Below are 21,146 nucleotides of genomic sequence, written 5' to 3' on the forward strand. Positions count from 1 at the left end.
GAAATGGCGCAAGGTTGCGCAAAATTGCCGGAAATGGCGCAAGGTTGCGCAAAATTGCCGGAAATGGCGCAAGGTTGCGCAAAATTGCCGGAAATGGTGCAAGGTTGCGCAAAATTGCCGGAAGTTGCGGAAAATTGCCAGAAATGGGCGCAAAATTGCCGGAAATGGCGCAAAGTTGCGCAAGCAAATGCAAAGTTGCCTAAACTTGCATGTCAACTTTGCATAATGTTGGGCAATCTTTGTCAATTTTGTCAATTTTTGGCAACTTTTGTCAATTTCCATTGTGACATGGGGCCTTTCTTTAACCCAAGCTAATTACACCACCAGAAGAGTTCATATACTGAAATTGTGTCGCCGAACCAACGACTGATTCCAACAAATTCTCCTTCTACCTTCTAACCACTCGCATCTGGAACCATGCAGTTACCGTATCGGTCATCATGGCAGTTACTGCCCTACGAGGCTGCCCTTCCACTGTCGTCATATAGGTTGGAGCCTTCTGTAGGTTCAATGTTACTGTACATAAACCTTGTTGCGCGATTTTAAGGATGCGCATCACTGTTCTGAGTAAATAGAAATGCTACATGTACAATGTATAATATTGACCAAACCATGCATCACCTATACTGTCAGAGCACATCCCATAGCAATTAAGTTTGGAAAGAGCTGCATCAGGGATTATCTCATCAAGGTGTGTGCGCGTATGTGGGTGTGTGTAGCTTTTGATATTAAAGGTCCAGTTTACCTTTGGGAGCAGTGATTTCAAAAATTTTCAAGATTTCATATTTGATGCATATGTGTAGGTCTGTTGTATCATAAAACATCCTACCATATGAAATATTTGCAATAAAACCTAAAATATAAGGAGATATCAGGGTTTTTCTCAATAAACCGTAACTGTATACGGTTTAGTCTGGAAAATTGTTTATTATAACTATTGTTCACATTTTGTGTATTTAACAACACTTAACATCGATTATATGGATTCAAATTTTGACAGTGGTTGTTTCTATCCCTAACTCACACTTTAGAACTATTATACAGCACTAATGCTTTCATCTGCAAATGGTAAATTATGCCTTTAATGAAGGAATTAGGCAGGGAAATCCTCTATCACCACATTTGTTTTTTTTTTTTTTGTTTAATTTGGCAATATAGAGATTTTAGCGTAACAGTGAGAGAAGATGGAAGTGGTAAAGATTTGTATTTGGGAAACATGAAGTGAAACAAGTTCTTTTAGCTTTGTGTTAAAAATGAAAATTCTATAAAAGGTTACAATATGTATTTGATGAATATTACAAAAGCAATGGTCATAGAATTAATAAAGAAAAAAAAATCACCATTTTGTTTGGATGGGAAAAGAAAGGACAAAGCAGAAATGTTTTATTTGGGAATTTAATACAAGCAACGATCGTAAGAATTTATTTTGCTTTAAATTTTAAGTTAAGGGAAGAAATTAACTATAGGGAGATATCAAGAAAAAAAAAAGTTAAAACCGTGGAAGCAAAGGAACATAGCAGGTAAAAATCTTCTCTTGAAAACATATGTTTTATCAAAATTGATTTAAATTTGTACGTTTAATCTCTTAGAGAAGTTCCAAATTGGGTAATGATAGAGGGGGAAAATATTTGAATTTTTTATGGAATGGGAAAAACGGAATTTAAAGGAATATAGTATGTCAAGGTTATAAGAATTAGAATGACAAATTATAAATTATTTCTTCAAGCACAACGGATAGCTGATTTGGTTGAAGCGTCTGTGGTATGAAAATAAAGATACGGTTGTACTAAACATGTAGTTGGAAGATGTATTTTGACCATGCTGTAGGTCAGGAGGTACTGTAGATTTTTTTTTCTTTGTGATTATGAGCTACCGCGAATGAAATGAGAAATTCCGCAGTTTTATGGATATTTTGCTGGTGTGATAAGAGATTTGCGTGTATAGAACTATGGATGGGGAATTGAAAAATCTATTACACGTGTATTTCTTATTGCAGAAATACATGAATAAGAAGAGTTTCATGTCAAAATGAACCAAGCGCCGTTTTGAAAAAAAAAGAACATGTATGTCCATCGTCAGATAGAGCAGAATAAAACCTTTCTGGTGGTACCAAACATGGAACATGACAAGGAATATTGTAATAATTTATGATTAAAAAATCCCATATTTTGTTATTTGTTTTTTTTTCCAGCTGTTTCTAAACACAAATATCTCAACTTAACAAGAATGGAGTTTTGCACTCAAACAAATTAAACACATGTGGATATGCATGCATAACATGATCATAACATACTTGTTTATTTCACATTCCTTCTAGGCTAATACACGTATCCTAACAAAGTCCGACATAGGTAAAAGAAAAGATAAGAAATTACACATACTAACCGAACATTTAAGATATAAAACTTTTAAAACTGTAATGTGAAAGGAATGTGTGCTGTATCTTAGTCACAACAAAACACAATGTATACACAACTATGAAGCATATATACCTTTAAACAAGAAAAGTAACGTGAGCAAAACACAACTGTCATACATTTACAGAATGGTACGTTAAGTAAAAAATGTCATTTCTAAATCGAGCAGAAGAGAAATTAATAAACATGTTCCAACATGTTTAACTTCCAATTAAAATGTAAAAAAAAGTACAAACAAACCAGGAGACTATCGACTCGACTAAATACATGCAGTGTCTTTAGAGAAATTATTTATGAGTAGTGACCTTATTTTAGAGTGAGCTGGGGTAATGAAGAGTAACAAAATACGTGTTTTTGTCCCAATCTAACTACCAGTACAGATAATGTTGTTTTGAAGGTGGGGTGACATTTATGTTTGACCTTTTCATGCAGTTTAAGTGCTGCGCAGTGTAATCAATCGTGTTCGGATCTGAAATTATTCATTCAGCTAAACTATTGAGTGTTCAACCTTTAGGGAGTACAATGTACTCTTGAGTCTCACTTGGGCAGAATTGCTGATAATTGCAATTTATTTCATGGATATAACTACAAAGCCATGCAACACAGTGAGGTGAATGGAAACCTGTTCATAAAGATGTATCCGAAAGCAAAAAAAATCAGCTCAGTTCTTTAGGAAACAAAAATAAATAATAAATCATTCTGATAAAAACTTCTAAATTTGATCAATAATATGAACCTTTTAACTTCAAAATGTCATCTTTGCAGGTAACTCCTACTATACTGCCTACAAGCTCTGCCACTATTAATGAGATTATGTAACATCAAACCCGCACTTATGATACAGAAAGATCAAATGCACTAAATTGTTTGTCAGCTTTGAATGAGTATAACGTATGTTTATACCGCTGTGACAGCTATGATAACGTTTGAGTGAAATTCAAGATATAAATCCAGCAAGTCTTTGCAGGGCATTCAGTATTCCTGTATATGTTCCAATCCATAGTATAAGGCACTTGATGAACTATTAAGTCCATTCATGTCTTTGCAAAAATTTAAGAACACGTACCAGCTCCTCAATTAGATAACCAGCGGGTTTAAATTGACTGTATCACAATCACTACTTCTCTACACACACTTTAAAGATATGGCTATACAGGTATATATATGTGTATGGATGTGAAACAAGTCCGTGCATAAGAGGTACGACCACTCCATAGGTCTATAATTTTCGTGCCAATGACCTAAGCTGTGAAATTTACACAATTCAATGTAAATAGTACATTGCTCTGCTTCTTCTCTATTCACACTAATATTTTTCTCTTTTCAGGTGAACAAAACCACATCAAACTTCACCATAATTGATACATGGTTGTATATGTAAACTACACAAACAAACACAAATTAAGAAAGAGAACATTACTCACTCTGATTTCCAACAGCTGAAGTCAGTCATCAGATTCTGTTGCTTCTTCATTTACTAGTATAGACTTTAAATGTCTAACGAAATTCAATGTAAAACGTTAAATGATAATAAAAGGAAATGCTTAGATTACGAAGAGCTACTGTATACATGTATTTATACACAATCTAGCCAAACATCAACAGAACATTTTTCTTTCCATTCTTCACTACTTTTCTGTAGAGTTACCCTATTGTCATACACACCATTTTCATACTTTTATTACATTTCTGTCAGATATGGATAGGTCTACAGCAGATATTTCAGAAATTTACAAACGGTGATACGGTGTGTATGCCACTTACACAGTGTATACACTACGTAAGTCTAACATAAGCAATGGTACATTGTACCGTAATTATGACTTGTGCAAAGAGCATTTTCGCATTCCCTTTTGATAGCAAATGGTGGTATTGTTATCAGCTTTGAATCATACATAATGTAGCGCATCAACATCATTGGAAATGAACGATTTAATCAACTTAGTTTTAGCATATACTTATATACATGTATACATGTAATTATTATGTAGAATAATGCAAAATCCATTGGGCCACAGTATCTCATTAGTATACTCACCTTTGAGAGAATTTTCATTCAAATCTGTAGCTGACAATTTGCACATTTGATTCATATCAACCTATTCACTTCATAAAACACATTGGCTGTAATTGTGTAAACCCTAGTTGACAAAGCAAGAGATATTCAGAACACATACAATATAAAATAACTTGTCTTTCTTGAAAAACAAATGAAAATTTACATAAGAATGTTCAGCCGAAATACACCTTATTAAAAAAGAAAATCTCAAATTTCAGCGTACAGTACCAAACACTTTGCGCTTGTAATGCAGCTGGAAGGGAGTGACTTATAAATATTTATCCATGGAGCTACACAGTCCGACCTCGCTTATCTGGCCATCTCAAATCCGAACTTCTCTATTATCCGGCCACGCTCATGCAGTGACGACAAAAAGGAAAAAAAAAAGCGATTTGAAACTCATTAAATCTCCTACAAAACTCACATGTCTATGTCCCCTCACAACACAGTCAGGCTGGAAGAATCAACATCAAACGGTTGCATTTGGTATGCATCAATACATTGGATATAAACAGTACAAGAAATATCAACTGCTATAAACCGTGAAAACTAATTACACTATTCCAAATGTACAAGAAGTGTATTTCAAGTATGACATATAACATGATGATAAAACACTTAGAGTGCTCTCCTCTGTAAAAAGCTTACTCTCTACAGCTGAACATCCAGACATCAACATTTACATCCAATTCCACATTTTTTTTTTCTCATTTGTCACTCATCGGAATCATAGTTTTATTCTTCCGGCCATCTATCAAAGTGTATCTAATTCTCCAAACTCTGTTCGGGGGATACAGTGAGGTGGGGATGACTTGCTCAATCGACATTGACATCACATACGACATCACACACAACAACTGGGATATATTTGGGCATATCAATGATTAGGCCTAAAATGGTGAACAAAATGTATGAACTGTAAACGTTCAAAATTACATGTGACAATAGTAATATTTGATGATGAAAATACCACATGACACAAGCGATTATTAATTACACTACTAGTGACACTGGCACTAAACGATATACAAGGAATGTTTTTATATCTTAGTGCAATATAAACAAGTGAGAGCTATTACATTGAAAATGATAAGATTCTTGCCGGCATCGCATCCAGGAATGTCATAGCTGGCATATCAGCAATGCCCACATGGAATGTCTGTCCTGTGCAGTTCTGCTGAACTTGGTAAGACTCCGTTGAAATCTTTGTCATCGAATTTCAGTAAGGAATATCTGGAACTTCAAATTCATATAACGGCAATGATTAGGAGCATTATAGGCAATAATAGCATTCACATCAATGAAAAGTAAATACACTTTACCAATGTCCTTCTCTCATGTAAATATAGCTGTCTTTTGTTTGCAATGTTTTAACAATGAACATCTCAGACTGGCAGACAACTGTATGTACATGTTGTAATTTCACCCACTATTTCTCTGATTCAAATCAAATTTAGTGCACTCCTGTTATAAAGAAGATGGAATATTACAAAATTCTACTGCAAAAAAACAACAAACAAACACACAAACAAACAAACAAATTCAGGTCCCAAATTACTATCTCAATATTTTTACATACTACACTAGTAAAGCTTTCACAAAATTTTGATGTACAAATGTAACAAAGGAAATCTGATACAAGTCCCGAGGACTTTGCTTTATAGTTGGGAGTCACCTGTATACAGTAGGACCTACCCACTACCGCAAATGATTATATCACCTAATGATCACTGGCTAATGGGCGGATGCTCAATAGCTCAGTGGATATGCTAGCAATCAAAAGGTCATTGTCAGAATCCCAACAGAGTATTTATGTCTATGGTTATCGTTTATTTTCCCCACCATAGGTATTTGCTCAAAAACACAAAACAATTTATTGGTAGGTACATTACATTGATGAAGGGCACTTTGTTGAACTGCACATTTGTAATTTTTGTTACATTAAGCATTCTCATTGCAGGTTTTATACGTTCATAAATCTATATGAAGCTCTACATGACTTTATGTGACTACACATTGATACTCCATTCTTTTTTTTTACCATGTTTCTCAATGCATTCTATGATTCTCATCATCATGATTAACACATAATTCTTTTTTTTGTATGTGTGTGTTTTTCAGCAGATATACATGTACATAAAGAAACAACAAAGAAAAAACACACATATATCCATGCAAACACAAGAAACATAATTATATTAAATGCATACATATTTACAAGTATGGAGAGAGGCATAAACAGTATTAAAGGGTATTAAATTTCCTTGAATAAGCACGATTATGGTGAAAGAATTTAATTTTTTTTTTCATGATGATAACAGATCATACAGAATTGAATTGTCATGATACTGCATAACTTGAATATACATACATGTATAATTTTCTCTCGGTGACCCATGCTCAACAGTAATGAGGAGTTTCCCTTCTGCGTTGACCTTCTCACAATAGGGGTCCAGCTCCTCTGAAGTATTACATCTGATCAGCCTGGATGAAAAATTAAGGTTGTCATGAACGTGGGTGATGCTGTATATTTAATCTCAAACAGTGTCATGCCAGCAAGTTATCGATACTCTCTTTTAAATGCTTCCAAGCACTATGCATCATAAATCCACATCAACATGCCAATCCCTTTGTCATTCAATAATTGTGTAACATTATTTCTATAAAAAGCACTCTCCCCTCTTTAATGAGAAGTTCACAACCCCATAGATCATGCTAGTTCTGGTTGGAATGTTTACTCTAACAGTGCTGATTTCTCTTGCAGTATTAAACAGTAATTGCCTTCGATGAAAAAACAAAACAAAACAGAGAAATATCTCTCTTCTTGCTGCACCTTCCTAATTGTGACAGAGTGGACTACAAACTCTACATTCAAATTTTACCGCCACACGGAAACCCCAGGTCGTTCAGAATAGGGCACTGAAAATAATCCTACAAGTAAATAGTATGTATGGTCGAAAGCTATTGTATGAAACATTACATATAGACTGTCTGAATGTGAAGTTAGAAAAAGATCTGGCCCTATTGGTTTTCCAACTACTACGTAAACTTGTTCTTAGGGAGATTTCTGCTAAATTAACAACAAAATTGTCATATTACCAACTGAGAAATAACGTATGTTGCGACACGGATTGTCGCCCCTACACGGATTGTCGCCCCCTACACGGATTGTCGTCTGGCGACAATCCGCGACGCTTGTGCAGTTCCCAGTTTTTGACCTCGATGGCGACAATCCATGATGGCAAAAAAATTTGTTGCGACACGGATTGTCGCCCCGTCAAGGATTATCGCCCCGGGCTCGAGGTGGTTGCTTCGGTGTTAAGCTTTGGTGGGATGGGTATGACTGGTAAGTAATGCGTATGTGTGTGTGTGTGTGTGTGTGTGTGTGCGTGCGTGTATTTTTAGTGAGCTACATGGTATGTGCTGTGTATGATTTGTAGGTGCGTACAATAAGTGACTTGTGTATGAGTTTCCGTATTGTGTGTGTGTGTGTGTGTGTGTGTGTTTGGAGAATAATAAAATATATAGAAACTGTGCATGTGTGGTGGCTGTATAGTGGTAGTGGTTTGTTTGTCTGTGTGTATACGTGTGCCTGTATGCGTACGTGTGTGTCTGGTATATAGTGGCGTATGTGTATATCAAAGGGTATGTGATGGTGCGTGTTTGTGGGCGCAGTTTTGTGCCTGCATGAGTATCTGAGGGGTTTGGTGTTCGTGGGCTACGTAGGCCCTACGTATGTGTGTTGTGTGTGAGCGTTCGTTTGTATCCGGCGTTACGTCCAAATAAGTCATTTTTTTTTTTTCTGCGGACACCCGCGGATCCCTTGCTGTCACCAGAGCATTTTTACAAAACATACGGGAAAAAAATATGCGGGCGATACGGAGAGATACGACCAAATGCGAATACTTGCGTCCACTTGCGGATATTCTTACGAATTGGCACGTAATTTTGTTCTTTCAACTTGCATAAACTTCCGAATAGTTCGGAACACTTGCCTAGAGTTGCGACTATTTACGGAGAGTTGCGGATATCTTTGGATTGTTACAGATTGTTATAAATAATTATGTACAATATGACGATCCCTGCCAAGTCAATGTATTGACAGCAAATTTATCACATTGGACTGTCTTACATTGTACACTGGGGAAAACTGAAATTGAAAACTGAAATCAAAAGTTGTGAAAAGTTTTCGCATTTCTTTAATTTGCTTTACAGTAATAAAAGATATATGAAATTTTGAACTTGAAGTTTGAATTTTATTTGTGCAGCTCAAATATGGATAAACATCATAAATGTAAAGACTACATAACATAATCATACCACAAATAGAATACAATCTAGATCGATAAGTTAAACAGAGTAAGAAAATATTACTTGCAGTCATGGAATAGACAAACTGTGGTTACGCTGTCATTGTGCAGCGATATTCACGACTTTCGGGTTATGTTAAGGAGATTGTTATAATAAAGCAATGCCTATTACATTTCCTAAAAAACAAAAACACATTAGGACATTCGGACACCCCTCCCACACCCAAATACAATGTAAAAAAAATGTAATATCCATGGAGCGTAAAGTGGGTAAGACTATAGGGAAATACTAAATTCGTTCTCATTTTATATAGTTTATCGCTGTCCCACACCTTCCCGGCCAGAAAAGCTTGAAAAAAATGCTGTCACCTCATCCCCAACCCCAAAATTGCCTTCCGAGTTTCGAAAAATATATATTCAAATAGTACAAGGAAAAATGTTCAGCACCAATGGTCAAGCGATGTCATGCGTATATGGGTGCCACCTAAAATGACCATTTGTGGGAGAAATTTCGTAACTTGACTTTGCGGTTCTGCCTCTCCACCGCTCCGAGTGTGTTGTAGCATTCCTTTAGGTAAATGCGCTGCAGCTTTGCAACACGAGTTGTGTGGTTTCCCACGCGTCTCTGTGTTCCCATGCGAGTGGAAAACAGAAAACGTCGAAGGACGTAATCGTCTGCAGCATCCCCTGTACAATTCCCTGTACCTAGAGGTTCGTTGATCCAAAAATGAAATTCGGAATAACGAACCTTCGAATAAAGAACCTCGGACTAAAGAGCCTTCAAAATAACGAACTTTTGCAATAACGAAATGTAACCCGCTCCCCACATACACACACACACCCGAACCGATACCACATTCCTTTCTGATGAAACGACTTCCCAATGTTGATAAATAAGACATAATGGACCGTATGCAGAAAAGCAGCATCCGCCCGCACGCAAGCACCACTCCGAATTCATAAACAAATCCGCCAAACAAACTCATCAAAGTAAAAGCTGCTGATAAAATCAATATCAACGTTTATGCCAGCAACAGCTTACTGGGTATCCCTACCCACGCGCAGCTGAAAAACACATACGCAAAAAGCTGACATAATAAACATATTCTTCCATCATACACACACACACACCACACACACACAAACGGACACTTAATTATCATGTGCGCGCGCACATACACACTTCCTTGAAACCTCACCATGACTTTTTACATGGCATGTTTGCATGGATGTAGCCATGTAAGTTATGTGTATTTCAATGACTATGTCCCGAACGATATTACCCAGTGTAAGGGAATGCACTTTCACCTAAATAATTTCACTTTATTTCAGCCATAGCACTTTGATTAGATGCCCGGAATATGGTGTCACTTTTATAAGTCACTATAACATATCTCCCTTGTACTCATACAATATGTAGGTCTCTATGTGGAATACAGGTAGAGATAAATTTTAGTCCCTACCCATTCCTACAACACATGCACTGTGGGTATAGGATTAAGAAGGAAGCCAAGTAATGTCCATGCATCTATTGTGACCATGAAGTTTATTGCCAAACAATGTCTATGTATCTATTGCGACCCTGAAGTTTATGACCAGCCATATCAAACTAAGGAGACAAAGAGCTGTCCCCTTACCCACACTGGCCATGGCATCGACACTGTCCTCATACCCCCATTTTGCTATGTGAGCTCATGACTGGGAGGTGTACAACTCAAGTGCTCCAGTTGTGATAATTTGTTCATGTTTGTGGAGGACAGGGAGAACCTTTAGTTTGGTAAGTTCCTCTTTAAGTAAGTTTTACTTCATCAACTATGTTAACAATGCAACAAATACATGTGTAACATTATATTCCAGATAACATTTTATTGAAATGTACCTTTTGAGTTAGTTGCTTCTTTCACAGAAACTCTGGGGGAATATCTTCCATGCAAATGATGCTATATAATTTGGCTATATACTTTCTCACTAATTTTCCCAATAATTATTGTATCATATAATATACCAGGCATGTGCAGGACTACAGGTCAATGCATTTAGTATCAAGATGTTCCCTTCTATTTGGATATATCTAAAGTTTGACGATTAATTCAATGTTTGTATAGTTAGCTTCAACTCAATCAATGAAAATATTAGTTTGATAAGCCTGGAGTTGAACTTGAGTCTGTGTCATAGAGTTGACGCTATTTATGAAGCATCTATTACTGTCTATGCTAGTCACGTAGTTTATCATGGTATGCAGTAATGTCCTGTGATCTCTCTGTGGGAGATAGATAGCATAGAAGTAAATTGGGGAATGGAGTTAAGAGCTTGATATTTTTACCCCAGTAAATCTCAATAGATATAATTTATGTTATTTCTTTTTTGTAAGTAAGCTGTTTTAGCCAACTGTAGAATGTTGTATACACATTACCAAACATACCTTGCGAAAAGCCAACTCAGCTTTGGTAGTGACCATGGTCAGGGTACACAGACCCCCCCCCCCCCCATGTTATATATTCAGTCAAGCATGACAAGGGTTCTCTCCCACTCTTTATTTGAGATCAGGCATAGCATAACCTTGCAAAGATGTGCTAGTTACATGTATTATAATCTATGTGTTCTATTTGTTGAGACGGTATTTGTTATTCAATTGTATCACTTCAGATTTGGTCATCTATAGCTATTATATACGTGTACATGCACCTTGTAAGCTGCCGTGTGGGTAATTTCATTATGAGTTTGTACATATTTGATCGTAGTGTCCCCCTCCCTCGTCAATCTCTTCCTTCTGCATCTCCTCCTTTTCCTTCTTCTTTGTCTTCTTATTCTCCTCTTTCTGGTTCTTCTCGATCATTCTTCTTTCCTTGTTTTACTTTTCCTCTATTCTTCTATCTTCCTCTCCTTATCCCAGTTCCTCGTCTTTCTGTTCTTTCACCATTGTTCTGGGATGCGTCAGATTCTCTTATCATGTCAGTATAGTGTTATCCCTATGTTAATGTGTTACATAAGTTAGTATAACTTAATTGTGAACTGTGGGACGTAGAAAACGTAATGAATATATAGTGGGGATTTGTTTCTGTTTCATATTTTGTCATAAATTGCATCTATGAAACATGCATTCAGGCGAATGCTTACTTTCTGTTTTGACACTGTTTATCACAAAGGATTTTCGTTGTTTTGTTTTCTTGCAGGTTATGTAAGCGGCATCTTCTGCCCTCTTTTGTTGGAGTTGATTTTATACACAAAATAAAGTGGGCCTTATACCCAACGGTGCTGAGAACCCAAACTTGCACTTTGTACAAGATCTTTTATTTGAATTGCGACCCCCTTACATTTGGTAGTACGGATGGGGTACAGCTTTTCAATATAAGTTCTGATCGAGGTGGTTACTGTTGCTTGGCCTCTAAACGTGACAACTGGATTGTGCCAGAAACAAAAGAGGGTAGAAAGATGGCGACGATGGAAGAACTGCAGGAGAAACTGGAAAAGCTGACTGCAGAACTGAGGAACAGGGAGGTGTACTTGCCACCGAAAGAGAAGAAAATCCGGCCTTTCAACGGTACAGATGGTGCATCAGTGGGTGATTTCATTGACGATGTGCGTGCTGGCATTAAGCTGAGGAAACTCCGCAATGAAAATGCCGTGGATTACGTCCTTGCCCACCTAGAAGGAGCTGCACGACAGGAGATGAAACATCGCCCTGCTGAGGAGAAGAAAGACGCAGAGACCATATTCAAGTTCCTCCAAGAAACCTTCGGAGATCGTTTGACTAGCGGCCAACTCTTGCGACAGGTGTACAATAGGACACAAAAGGAGGGTGAGTCGGTGGCCGAGTATGGGTACGCCCTTTTATCACTAAGTGCCCGGTTGGTGGGGAAAACAGGTGCTCCGGATGCAGAGAATGCCATCAAGGAACAGTTCCAGGATGGTCTTCGTGACCCGCACTTGAGGAGAGAGGTGAAACGGCTGCTGAAGGAGAAACCAGACCTGACCTTCCTTAAAGTGCGAGACTGGGCAATGGAAATGGAGGAAGGAGAAGGGTGTGCTCCCATTCACAGAAAGCGAGGTGGGGTATGCCAGGTTCATGCCCAAGGAGAAATGGGGACAGTCGTTGAAACTCTGTCGGCTGCCATCCGAAGTCAGACGGACATTTTGGAAAAGATGAGATGCCAACAAGAGGAGCTTCATGAAAGGCTAAGGAGGCTGGAAGGACAAAGGGAAAATCCCACAGTACGGCAACCATTCGACATGCAAAAGGTGCAGTGCTACCGCTGTGGGAACAGAGGCAACCTGGCTAGAATGTGCCGTACACCACTTACAAACACCCAACCACCAGCTGCAACTGCCGGGACACAGCAGTTTCCTCACTCAGGAAACTAATTTCGCCCAGGGCTGAGAGCCAAGCACTGGGTGTGGGTTCAGAGAGAAGGGAAGATGGCTCAAGAAATGAGGGACCGGAGCAGATCGACGGGAAGTGCCCCACAGCAAGAATAACACTTGGTGGAGTAGAACTCTGGGCTGTGATAGATACCGGATCACAAGTGACCACTATCACAACGGAGTGCTTTCGGCAATCTTTTCTGCAGTCAGTCTTGAATAAAATCAACTGGCTAACCCTCAGTGCAGCCAATGGAACGGAAATCCCGTGTTCTGGATATTTTGAGACTGATGTGGTGATAGCCAGCAGGAAAGCGGAGAAGAGAGGAATTCTCGTCACCAAAACAGCGCACAGTCAAAAGTATCCAGTGCTGCTTGGAATGAATGTCCTTCGAGAGTTGCCTACTGAGACATTGTCAGCTATAATAGGCTCCAGTGTCTCACAAATCCAAGCAGAGATAACACTGGGGAGCCGCCATATATTAGGCCTTGTTCGTGTCACTGGAATGGGAAAGGTGCGAGTTCCAGCAGAATCGTCACTAGTCATCGAGGCGACAGGTCCTACATGCCCGGATAAGACGGCCGTAGTGATTGACGGGATTGCGCAAACCCCAAAGGACCTCACTATCAACCCCACGGTAACATTCTCTACCAAAGGTCGAATGTCAGTACAGTTGGTTAATTCTACTGCAGAGGACATTTTCATACCGGCTCGAACTCCCGTCGGATGCATCCAACGTGCCACCATGATCGACGATAATAGCATTATGTGTGAACGAGTGGAGGTTCAAACAGCCCACCAGGGGAATTCCGCGGGGGACCATATCCTCAACACTACTGGTATGATGTGGGATGGCTTAACCCAGGAAAAGAGAACGCAGGCAGAGGCTTTGGTGATGAAAAATGTTGATGTCTTCGCTTGTTCGGACGATGACCTTGGCTATACAGAGACAGTTACCCACAAAATTCGAACGGTGGACGATGAGCCAATCCGACTCCCATACCGAAGGATTCCCCCATCACAGCTCGAGGAGGTGAGGGAACATATCCGTCAACTGCTTGAGAAGAAAATAATCAAGGAAAGTACCAGCCCCTATGCATCCCCTATCGTCTTGGTTCGGAAAGCTGACGGCACCTTGCGATTATGCGTCGATTATCGCAAGCTAAACCAGAAGACGAGAAAGGATGCTCACCCAATTCCAAGGATTGATGAGTCCATGGATGCCCTCCATGGAGCTAGATGGTTCTCCTCTCTAGACTTGCTATCAGGATATCATCAAGTAGCAATGGATGAGGAGGATCGTCACAAGACTGGGTTCACAACACCATTCGGCTTATTCGAGTACATCCGCATGCCGTTCGGACTATGCAATGCGCCTGGAACATTCCAACGCTTGATGCAAGCTTGTCTTGCAGACCAGTTTTTCTCATCTGTTCTTTGCTATCTTGATGACTTGCTGGTTTACTCCCGCACCTTTGAGGAACATCTTGAAAGATTGGAGCGTGTATTCGACAGACTACGGCAGCACGGACTGAAGATCAAGCCTTCCAAATGCCAGATGTTCCGGCCAGAGGTGAAATACTTGGGTCATAAAGTATCCCGGGAAGGAGTGATGACTGATCCAGACAAAGTGGAAGTGGTGCGGGATTGGCCTGCCCCCCGCAATCTGAAAGAGCTGAGATCCTTTCTTGGATTCTGTTCCTTCTACAGGCGGTTCGTGCAGGGTTTCTCACAAATAGCTGGACCTCTACACAAGCTGGTAGGTGAACACATGGAGAAGCTGAAGAGTAGGAGGCCTGTTCCTTTCAGTTGGGGACCAGAACACCAGGCCGCCTTCGACGAGCTGAAGCACAAGTTGTGCCAGCCACCAGTCCTGGGCTACGCTGATTACACCCAGCCATTTGAAGTCGAAGTGGATGCCAGCTTCCAAGGTCTCGGAGCAGTTCTTTTCCAGCGACAGGAGGGGCAGCGGCGTGTCATCGCTTATGCCAGCAGAACACTGCGCGGGGCGGAGAGGAATATGGAAAGGTACTCCAGTATGAAGCTTGAGCTGTTTGGAATGAAATGGGCGATTACTGAGAAATTTCGCGAGTATCTTCTTGGCAACAGATTTGTTGTCTTCACAGACAATAACCCGCTGGCCCACCTCAAATCAGCGAAACTGGGAGCAGTCGAGCAACGATGGGTGGGTGCCCTCTCCTCATTTGACTTTGATGTCAAGTACAAACCAGGTGTCGCCAACAAGGTAGCAGATGGGTTGTCTCGCAGACCACACCTCCCAGACGGGAACACAGACGGTTCACAGACCTGCTGCGAGATGGTTGGAGTTACCCGGTTACCAGATGACTTGAAACATACCACAGCCGAGTCTAATGCCCAGGGTGCATGGGGGAATACAGATGACAGCAGTACACAGGCGCCATTCCCAAACTACACACACGACCAACTACAGTTGTTCCAGCAGCGGGACCCAGCCATAAGCCGTCTACGCTATTACTGGGAGCAAGGTAGGAAACCTGATGCCGAGCAGAGAGCTAGCGAGCAGGAAGAGGTGATCCTCCTGCTGAGGCAAATGGATAAGGTGAGGGAGAAAGATGGGCTACTTTATCGTGTGTGCGAGGAAGGACGACTTTGGCAGTTACTGTTACCCCAGGTCCTGGTCGGTGATGTGCTGAAGGCTTGCCATGATCAAGCAGGACACCAGGCCGTGAAGAGAACAACAAGCCTGGTTAGGAGCCGCTGTTACTGGCCTAGGATGACAAATCATATTACTGAATGGTGTGCCCAATGTGATCGCTGCATTAAAGCCAAGAACCCACCAAAAATTTGTGAGCCACTCAGAGGTATGATAGCGACTCGCCCAAATGAGTTGCTTGCGGTGGACTTCACAATGCTGGAACCCGACTCAACAGGCAGGGAGAATGTCCTTGTCATGACTGACGTATTTTCAAAATACTCGTTAGCCATACCGACAAGAAATCAAACTGCAGAAACAACAGCGAGGGTTCTCATGAGAGAGTGGTTCAGCAAATTTGGGGTGCCGCAGAGAATCCACTCGGACCAGGGTCGGAATTTTGAATCGGCACTTATTCACTCTCTATGCAAGCAGTATGGAGTACACAAGTCTCATACCACTCCATACCATCCTGAAGGAAATGGCCAGGCAGAACGATTTAACAGGACACTACACGATCTCCTCAAGACACTCCCTCCCGAGAAGAAACGTAAGTGGTCAGAGTTCCTCCCAGAAGTCCTGTATGCATACAATGCCACCACTCACTCTTCTACAGGTTTCACCCCATTCTACCTTATGTTTGGAAGGGATCCCAAACTCCCAGTTGACTTCCTGTTAGGGGAGAAAGCACACAAAGACTTCGCCAATGTTCATGACTGGGTTGCCGACCATACTGAGGTTCTTCACTGGGCATACCAAAAGGCAGGGGAGAAGCTCATCCAAGAGGCCGACAATCGAAAGTCACAATTTGACAAAACTGCTAGAGAGAGACCCCTGAGAATAGGAACTAGGGTGTACCTAAAAAACCACCCACAAGGCAGACATAAGATAGCAGATGAATGGCAACCCACCGTGTATAAGGTTGTCTCTCGTCCCGGGGACGGAGCAGTGTATGTCGTAGAGAGAGCAGACGGCGCTGGCGATCAACAGACTGTCCATCGCAGAGAACTCCGAGAGTGTCCCACCAGCCAGGGATGGGATCCAGCCCCTCCTCCCAGCAGGCGAAGAAAGGCACGTACGTCGGGCCCACACACGCCCAGAAGCAAATGTCACATCAGATGACTCCAGTTCTTCTTCCTGGCCAGATCTAGTGGTAGTAGGAAGGTATCCTAATGATCCTCTGGTAGACGAAAGTGGTACTTCTAGTGATGAATGTCATCATTCTCCATATCTTCTCCGTCGTAGTGCAAGAATTGGGAAGGGAAACCATAGTAATCTGTTCAATCTTCCACGCTCAGTTGTTAAAAACCTTTCAGATGATGCAGATGATGATGCCTCAACAAACAGAGTAATTTCATGTGAAGTCAACAGTCAAGAATTAATCAAGAGGCTTCAGCGAGGCCTTGATAGCGAAGTAAAATGGGATGACTGGTGATCTACATTTAGTTGTAGGGTAGGTGCACTGACATCCTAAGGATAGTGTTACCATTTCAGCGTGGATTGTTGTTTTTGTAAATAGTGTATATACATCATTATTATTGTCTATTGTAATTATTTTGGTTCTTTTAGTGCATGTTTATGGGCTGGTCAGGAAAATTTTGTGTGAATGGGTTAGTGTCACTATAATTGTTTGGGGTTTGTTATCAAATGGAGCAAATTTCCAACATTGATCTAAGAAAAGTGTAAGTTTGAGGACAAACTTCTGAAAAAGCAGGGGAGAATGTAAGGGAATGCACTTTCACCTAAATAATTTCACTTTATTTCAGCCATAGCACTTTGATTAGATGCCCGGAATATGGTGTCACTTTTATAAGTCACTATAACATATCTCCCTTGTACTCATACAATATGTAGGTCTCTATGTGGAATACAGGTAGAGATAAATTTTAGTCCCTACCCATACCTACAACACATGCACTGTGGGTATTGGATTAAGAAGGGGGCAAGCAATGTCCATGCATCTATTGTGACCATGAAGTTTATTGCCAAACAATGTCTATGTATCTATTGTGACCCTGAAGTTTATGACCAGCCATATCAAACTAAGGAGACAAAGAGCTGTCCCCTTACCCACACTGGCCATGGCATCGACACTGTCCTCATACCCCCATTTTGCTATGTGAGCTCATGACTGGGAGGTGTACAACTCAAGTGCTCCAGTTGTGATAATTTGTTCATGTTTGTGGACAGGGAGAACCTTTAGTTTGGTAAGTTCCTCTTTAAGTAAGTTTTACTTCATCAACTATGGTAACAATGCAACAAATACATGTGTAACATTATATTCCAGATAACATTTTATTGAAATGTACCTTTTGAGTTAGTTGGTTCTTTCACAGAAACTCTGGGGGATGTATAGTTAGCTTCAACTCAATTAATGAAAATATTAGTTTGATAAGCCTGGAGTTGAACTTGAGTCTGTGTCATAGAGTTGACGCTATTTATGAAGCATCTATTACTGTCTATGCTAGTCACGTAGTTTATCATGGTATGCAGTAATGTCCTGTGATCTCTCTGTGGGAGATAGATAGCATAGAAGTAAATTGGGGAATGGAGTTAAGAGCTTGATATTTTTACCCCAGTAAATCTCAATAGATATAATTTATGTTATTTCTTTTTTGTAAGTAAGCTGTTTTAGCCAACTGTAGAATGTTGTATACACATTACCAAACATACCTTGCGAAAAGCCAACTCAGCTTTGGTAGTGACCATGGTCAGGGTACACAGACCCCCCCCCCCCCCATGTTATATATTCAGTCAAGCATGACAAGGGTTCTCTCCCACTCTTTATTTGAGATCAGGCATAGCATAACCTTGCAAAGATGTGCTAGTTACATGTATTATAATCTATGTGTTCTATTTGTTGAGACGGTATTTGTTATACAATTGTATCACTTCAGATTTGGTCATCTATAGCTATTATATACGTGTACATGCACCTTGTAAGCTGCCGTGTGGGTAATTTCATTATGAGTTTGTACATATTTGATCGTAGTGTCCCCCTCCCTCGTCAATCTCTTCCTTCTGCATCTCCTCCTTTTCCTTCTTCTTTGTCTTCTTATTCTCCTCTTTCTGGTTCTTCTCGATCATTCTTCTTTCCTTGTTTTACTTTTCCTCTATTCTTCTATCTTCCTCTCCTTATCCCAGTTCCTCGTCTTTCTGTTCTTTCACCATTGTTCTGGGATGCGTCAGATTCTCTTATCATGTCAGTATAGTGTTATCCCTATGTTAATGTGTTACATAAGTTAGTATAACTTAATTGTGAACTGTGGGACGTAGAAAACGTAATGAATATATAGTGGGGATTTGTTTCTGTTTCATATTTTGTCATAAATTGCATCTATGAAACATGCATTCAGGCGAATGCTTACTTTCTGTTTTGACACTGTTTATCACAAAGGATTTTCGTTGTTTTGTTTTCTTGCAGGTTATGTAAGCGGCATCTTCTGCCCTCTTTTGTTGGAGTTGATTTTATACACAAAATAAAGTGGGCCTTATACCCAACGGTGCTGAGAACCCAAACTTGCACTTTGTACAAGATCTTTTATTTGAATTGCGACCCCCTTACACCAGCAAAATGTGCTTCGAGGGCGGGCGACAATCCGTGCCGCCAGCCCTCGTCACGGATTGTCGCCAGACGACAATCCGTGAGAGGGGCGACAATCCGTGCCGCCAACTCCGTCAAGGATTGTCGACCCCGAGCCGGGGGCGACAATCCGTGTAGGGGCGACGATCCGTGTCGCAACAACGTATCTAAAGTTTCCCTCCCAAAGCCAAACACAAATTTCAAGAGAAACAGCGCATTGTATGTAGCGTCAAAAGTCTTTAACAGCCTCCCGATTAATCTCAGATGTGAAACCCAGTTAAATAGATTTGTGTCAAACATAAATTGTATCATTTTCCAAACTCCGTTTTAATAAGGTAATTCTTAGATTTGTATAATTCATTTTTTGTTGTTGTTGTCTAGACTACTTTTTTCCCCCTCGGCTCTCCCCACCCAAATGACTTATATGACATTGTGTTTTCTTTTCTTTTTCGTTTTTTTTTTTGTATCTATATGATTTTTTTAACCCTAATCAAGCCTTGTTATTGTATTTTTGTTTTGTCAATATGTTTCTTGTCGTGTTTGTGAATGCTATATTTTGCTTTGTATTTTATTTTGTTGTTTTATACCATGTATATTGATATATACGGACTCACTGAAAAACAGCCCCGAGGCTGATAGTCGGTTTTTTAAAACCGTATTGAAATAAATAAAACAAACAAACAAACTGAGTAAGTAACAAATCCAATGTATTTGTATTTGCAAATTATAGTAGACCTGCCAAACCTCAAAAAAGGCTCTAGATAAGGATTCGACGGCATTTTTTGTTAGTGCTCCGTTCTCATACTGAAAGTCTTGCAAAAATACTAAGGAATAGCGTACGGCCGGATGTCACGCGCGTTTTTGCCGAAAAATGTCATTTTTAGCACAAAATTCAGAAGCATGTCAAAAATCACGATTTTTATTTTTTGCTTGCATTCAATTGATATTTGAAAGATCATGAGTTTTAATTGTCCCTTTTAATGAAATTGGCAATTTAAATGTGTCTCCTTAGCAATCTTAAAAAAGTCATTTTGTACAGCCATATATGGGGCTCTCAAATGTTTGGGTGTTGTTTTCTCGAAATATTCACAGATTAATTAACGTTCTGCAAAGTTTGTTTTTCCAAGCTAATTAGATGCGCTTCCAAAAGTAATTCAATGTTTTATAAACCTACAAGTGCTTCTTTAATTGAATGTGTCAATATTATTTCTAGTTTTCTTGAAGAAATCTTTACTTTTAATCAAAACTCTGAACTTGCAGGAAATGCATTTTCGAGCATTTTCCAGTAGCCCCGCGCAGCTTGTGTGCGCGCGAATACTTAATACGTGTGCGTACGTCTACCCCTACGAGCTAGCTACAGGTAAAATCTCTCGCGCGAGAGATGTCGATGCATGTTTCGGTCGTTGAGTTGGAAACGTGATGACTGAAAAAGGGACTATTTCCTTCGAATGTAAGTAACTTAGTAAATAAATACATAGTTCTTTATTGCACTGCATAACGGAACTTAAAAATATATTTTGATCTAACAGTTAGATATACAACTTTGATCTGAGACTTGGTTAATATCAAGGTTCAAGCGCTAGTACTACGTTAGGCCGATGGCTTTCGCACCGATCCCGTGGGCGCGGGCATGCCTACCAACCCCCGGGCCGCCACCCGACCGTGCCGGTGGTGCTTGTTAGTGGAACACCGATTATTCCGTAAAGCAAGTCTTGACACGGTGCAAAGAGAGGCCTAACAAAC

At 40.1% G+C, this 21,146-nt stretch overlaps 1 protein-coding gene across 1 annotated transcript in view; it reads right to left on the bottom strand.

The window, feature by feature from the left end:
* Positions 1-5,666: 5,666 nt before the first annotated feature.
* LOC140238826 (uncharacterized) overlaps positions 5,667-21,146 on the bottom strand; it is a 57,811-nt gene continuing 42,331 nt past the window's right edge. The window contains exons 6-7 of the mRNA XM_072318724.1: positions 6,848-6,960; positions 5,667-5,715 (exon numbers count right to left, since the gene is read on the bottom strand). Coding sequence (XP_072174825.1) covers positions 5,696-5,715; positions 6,848-6,960 — 133 coding nt within the window. The 3' untranslated portion in view covers positions 5,667-5,695. The remainder of the gene's footprint in view (positions 5,716-6,847; positions 6,961-21,146) is intronic.

This window comes from Diadema setosum, chromosome 15 (genome assembly GCF_964275005.1).
Source record: "Diadema setosum chromosome 15, eeDiaSeto1, whole genome shotgun sequence".
Lineage (NCBI taxonomy): Eukaryota > Metazoa > Echinodermata > Echinoidea > Diadematoida > Diadematidae > Diadema > Diadema setosum.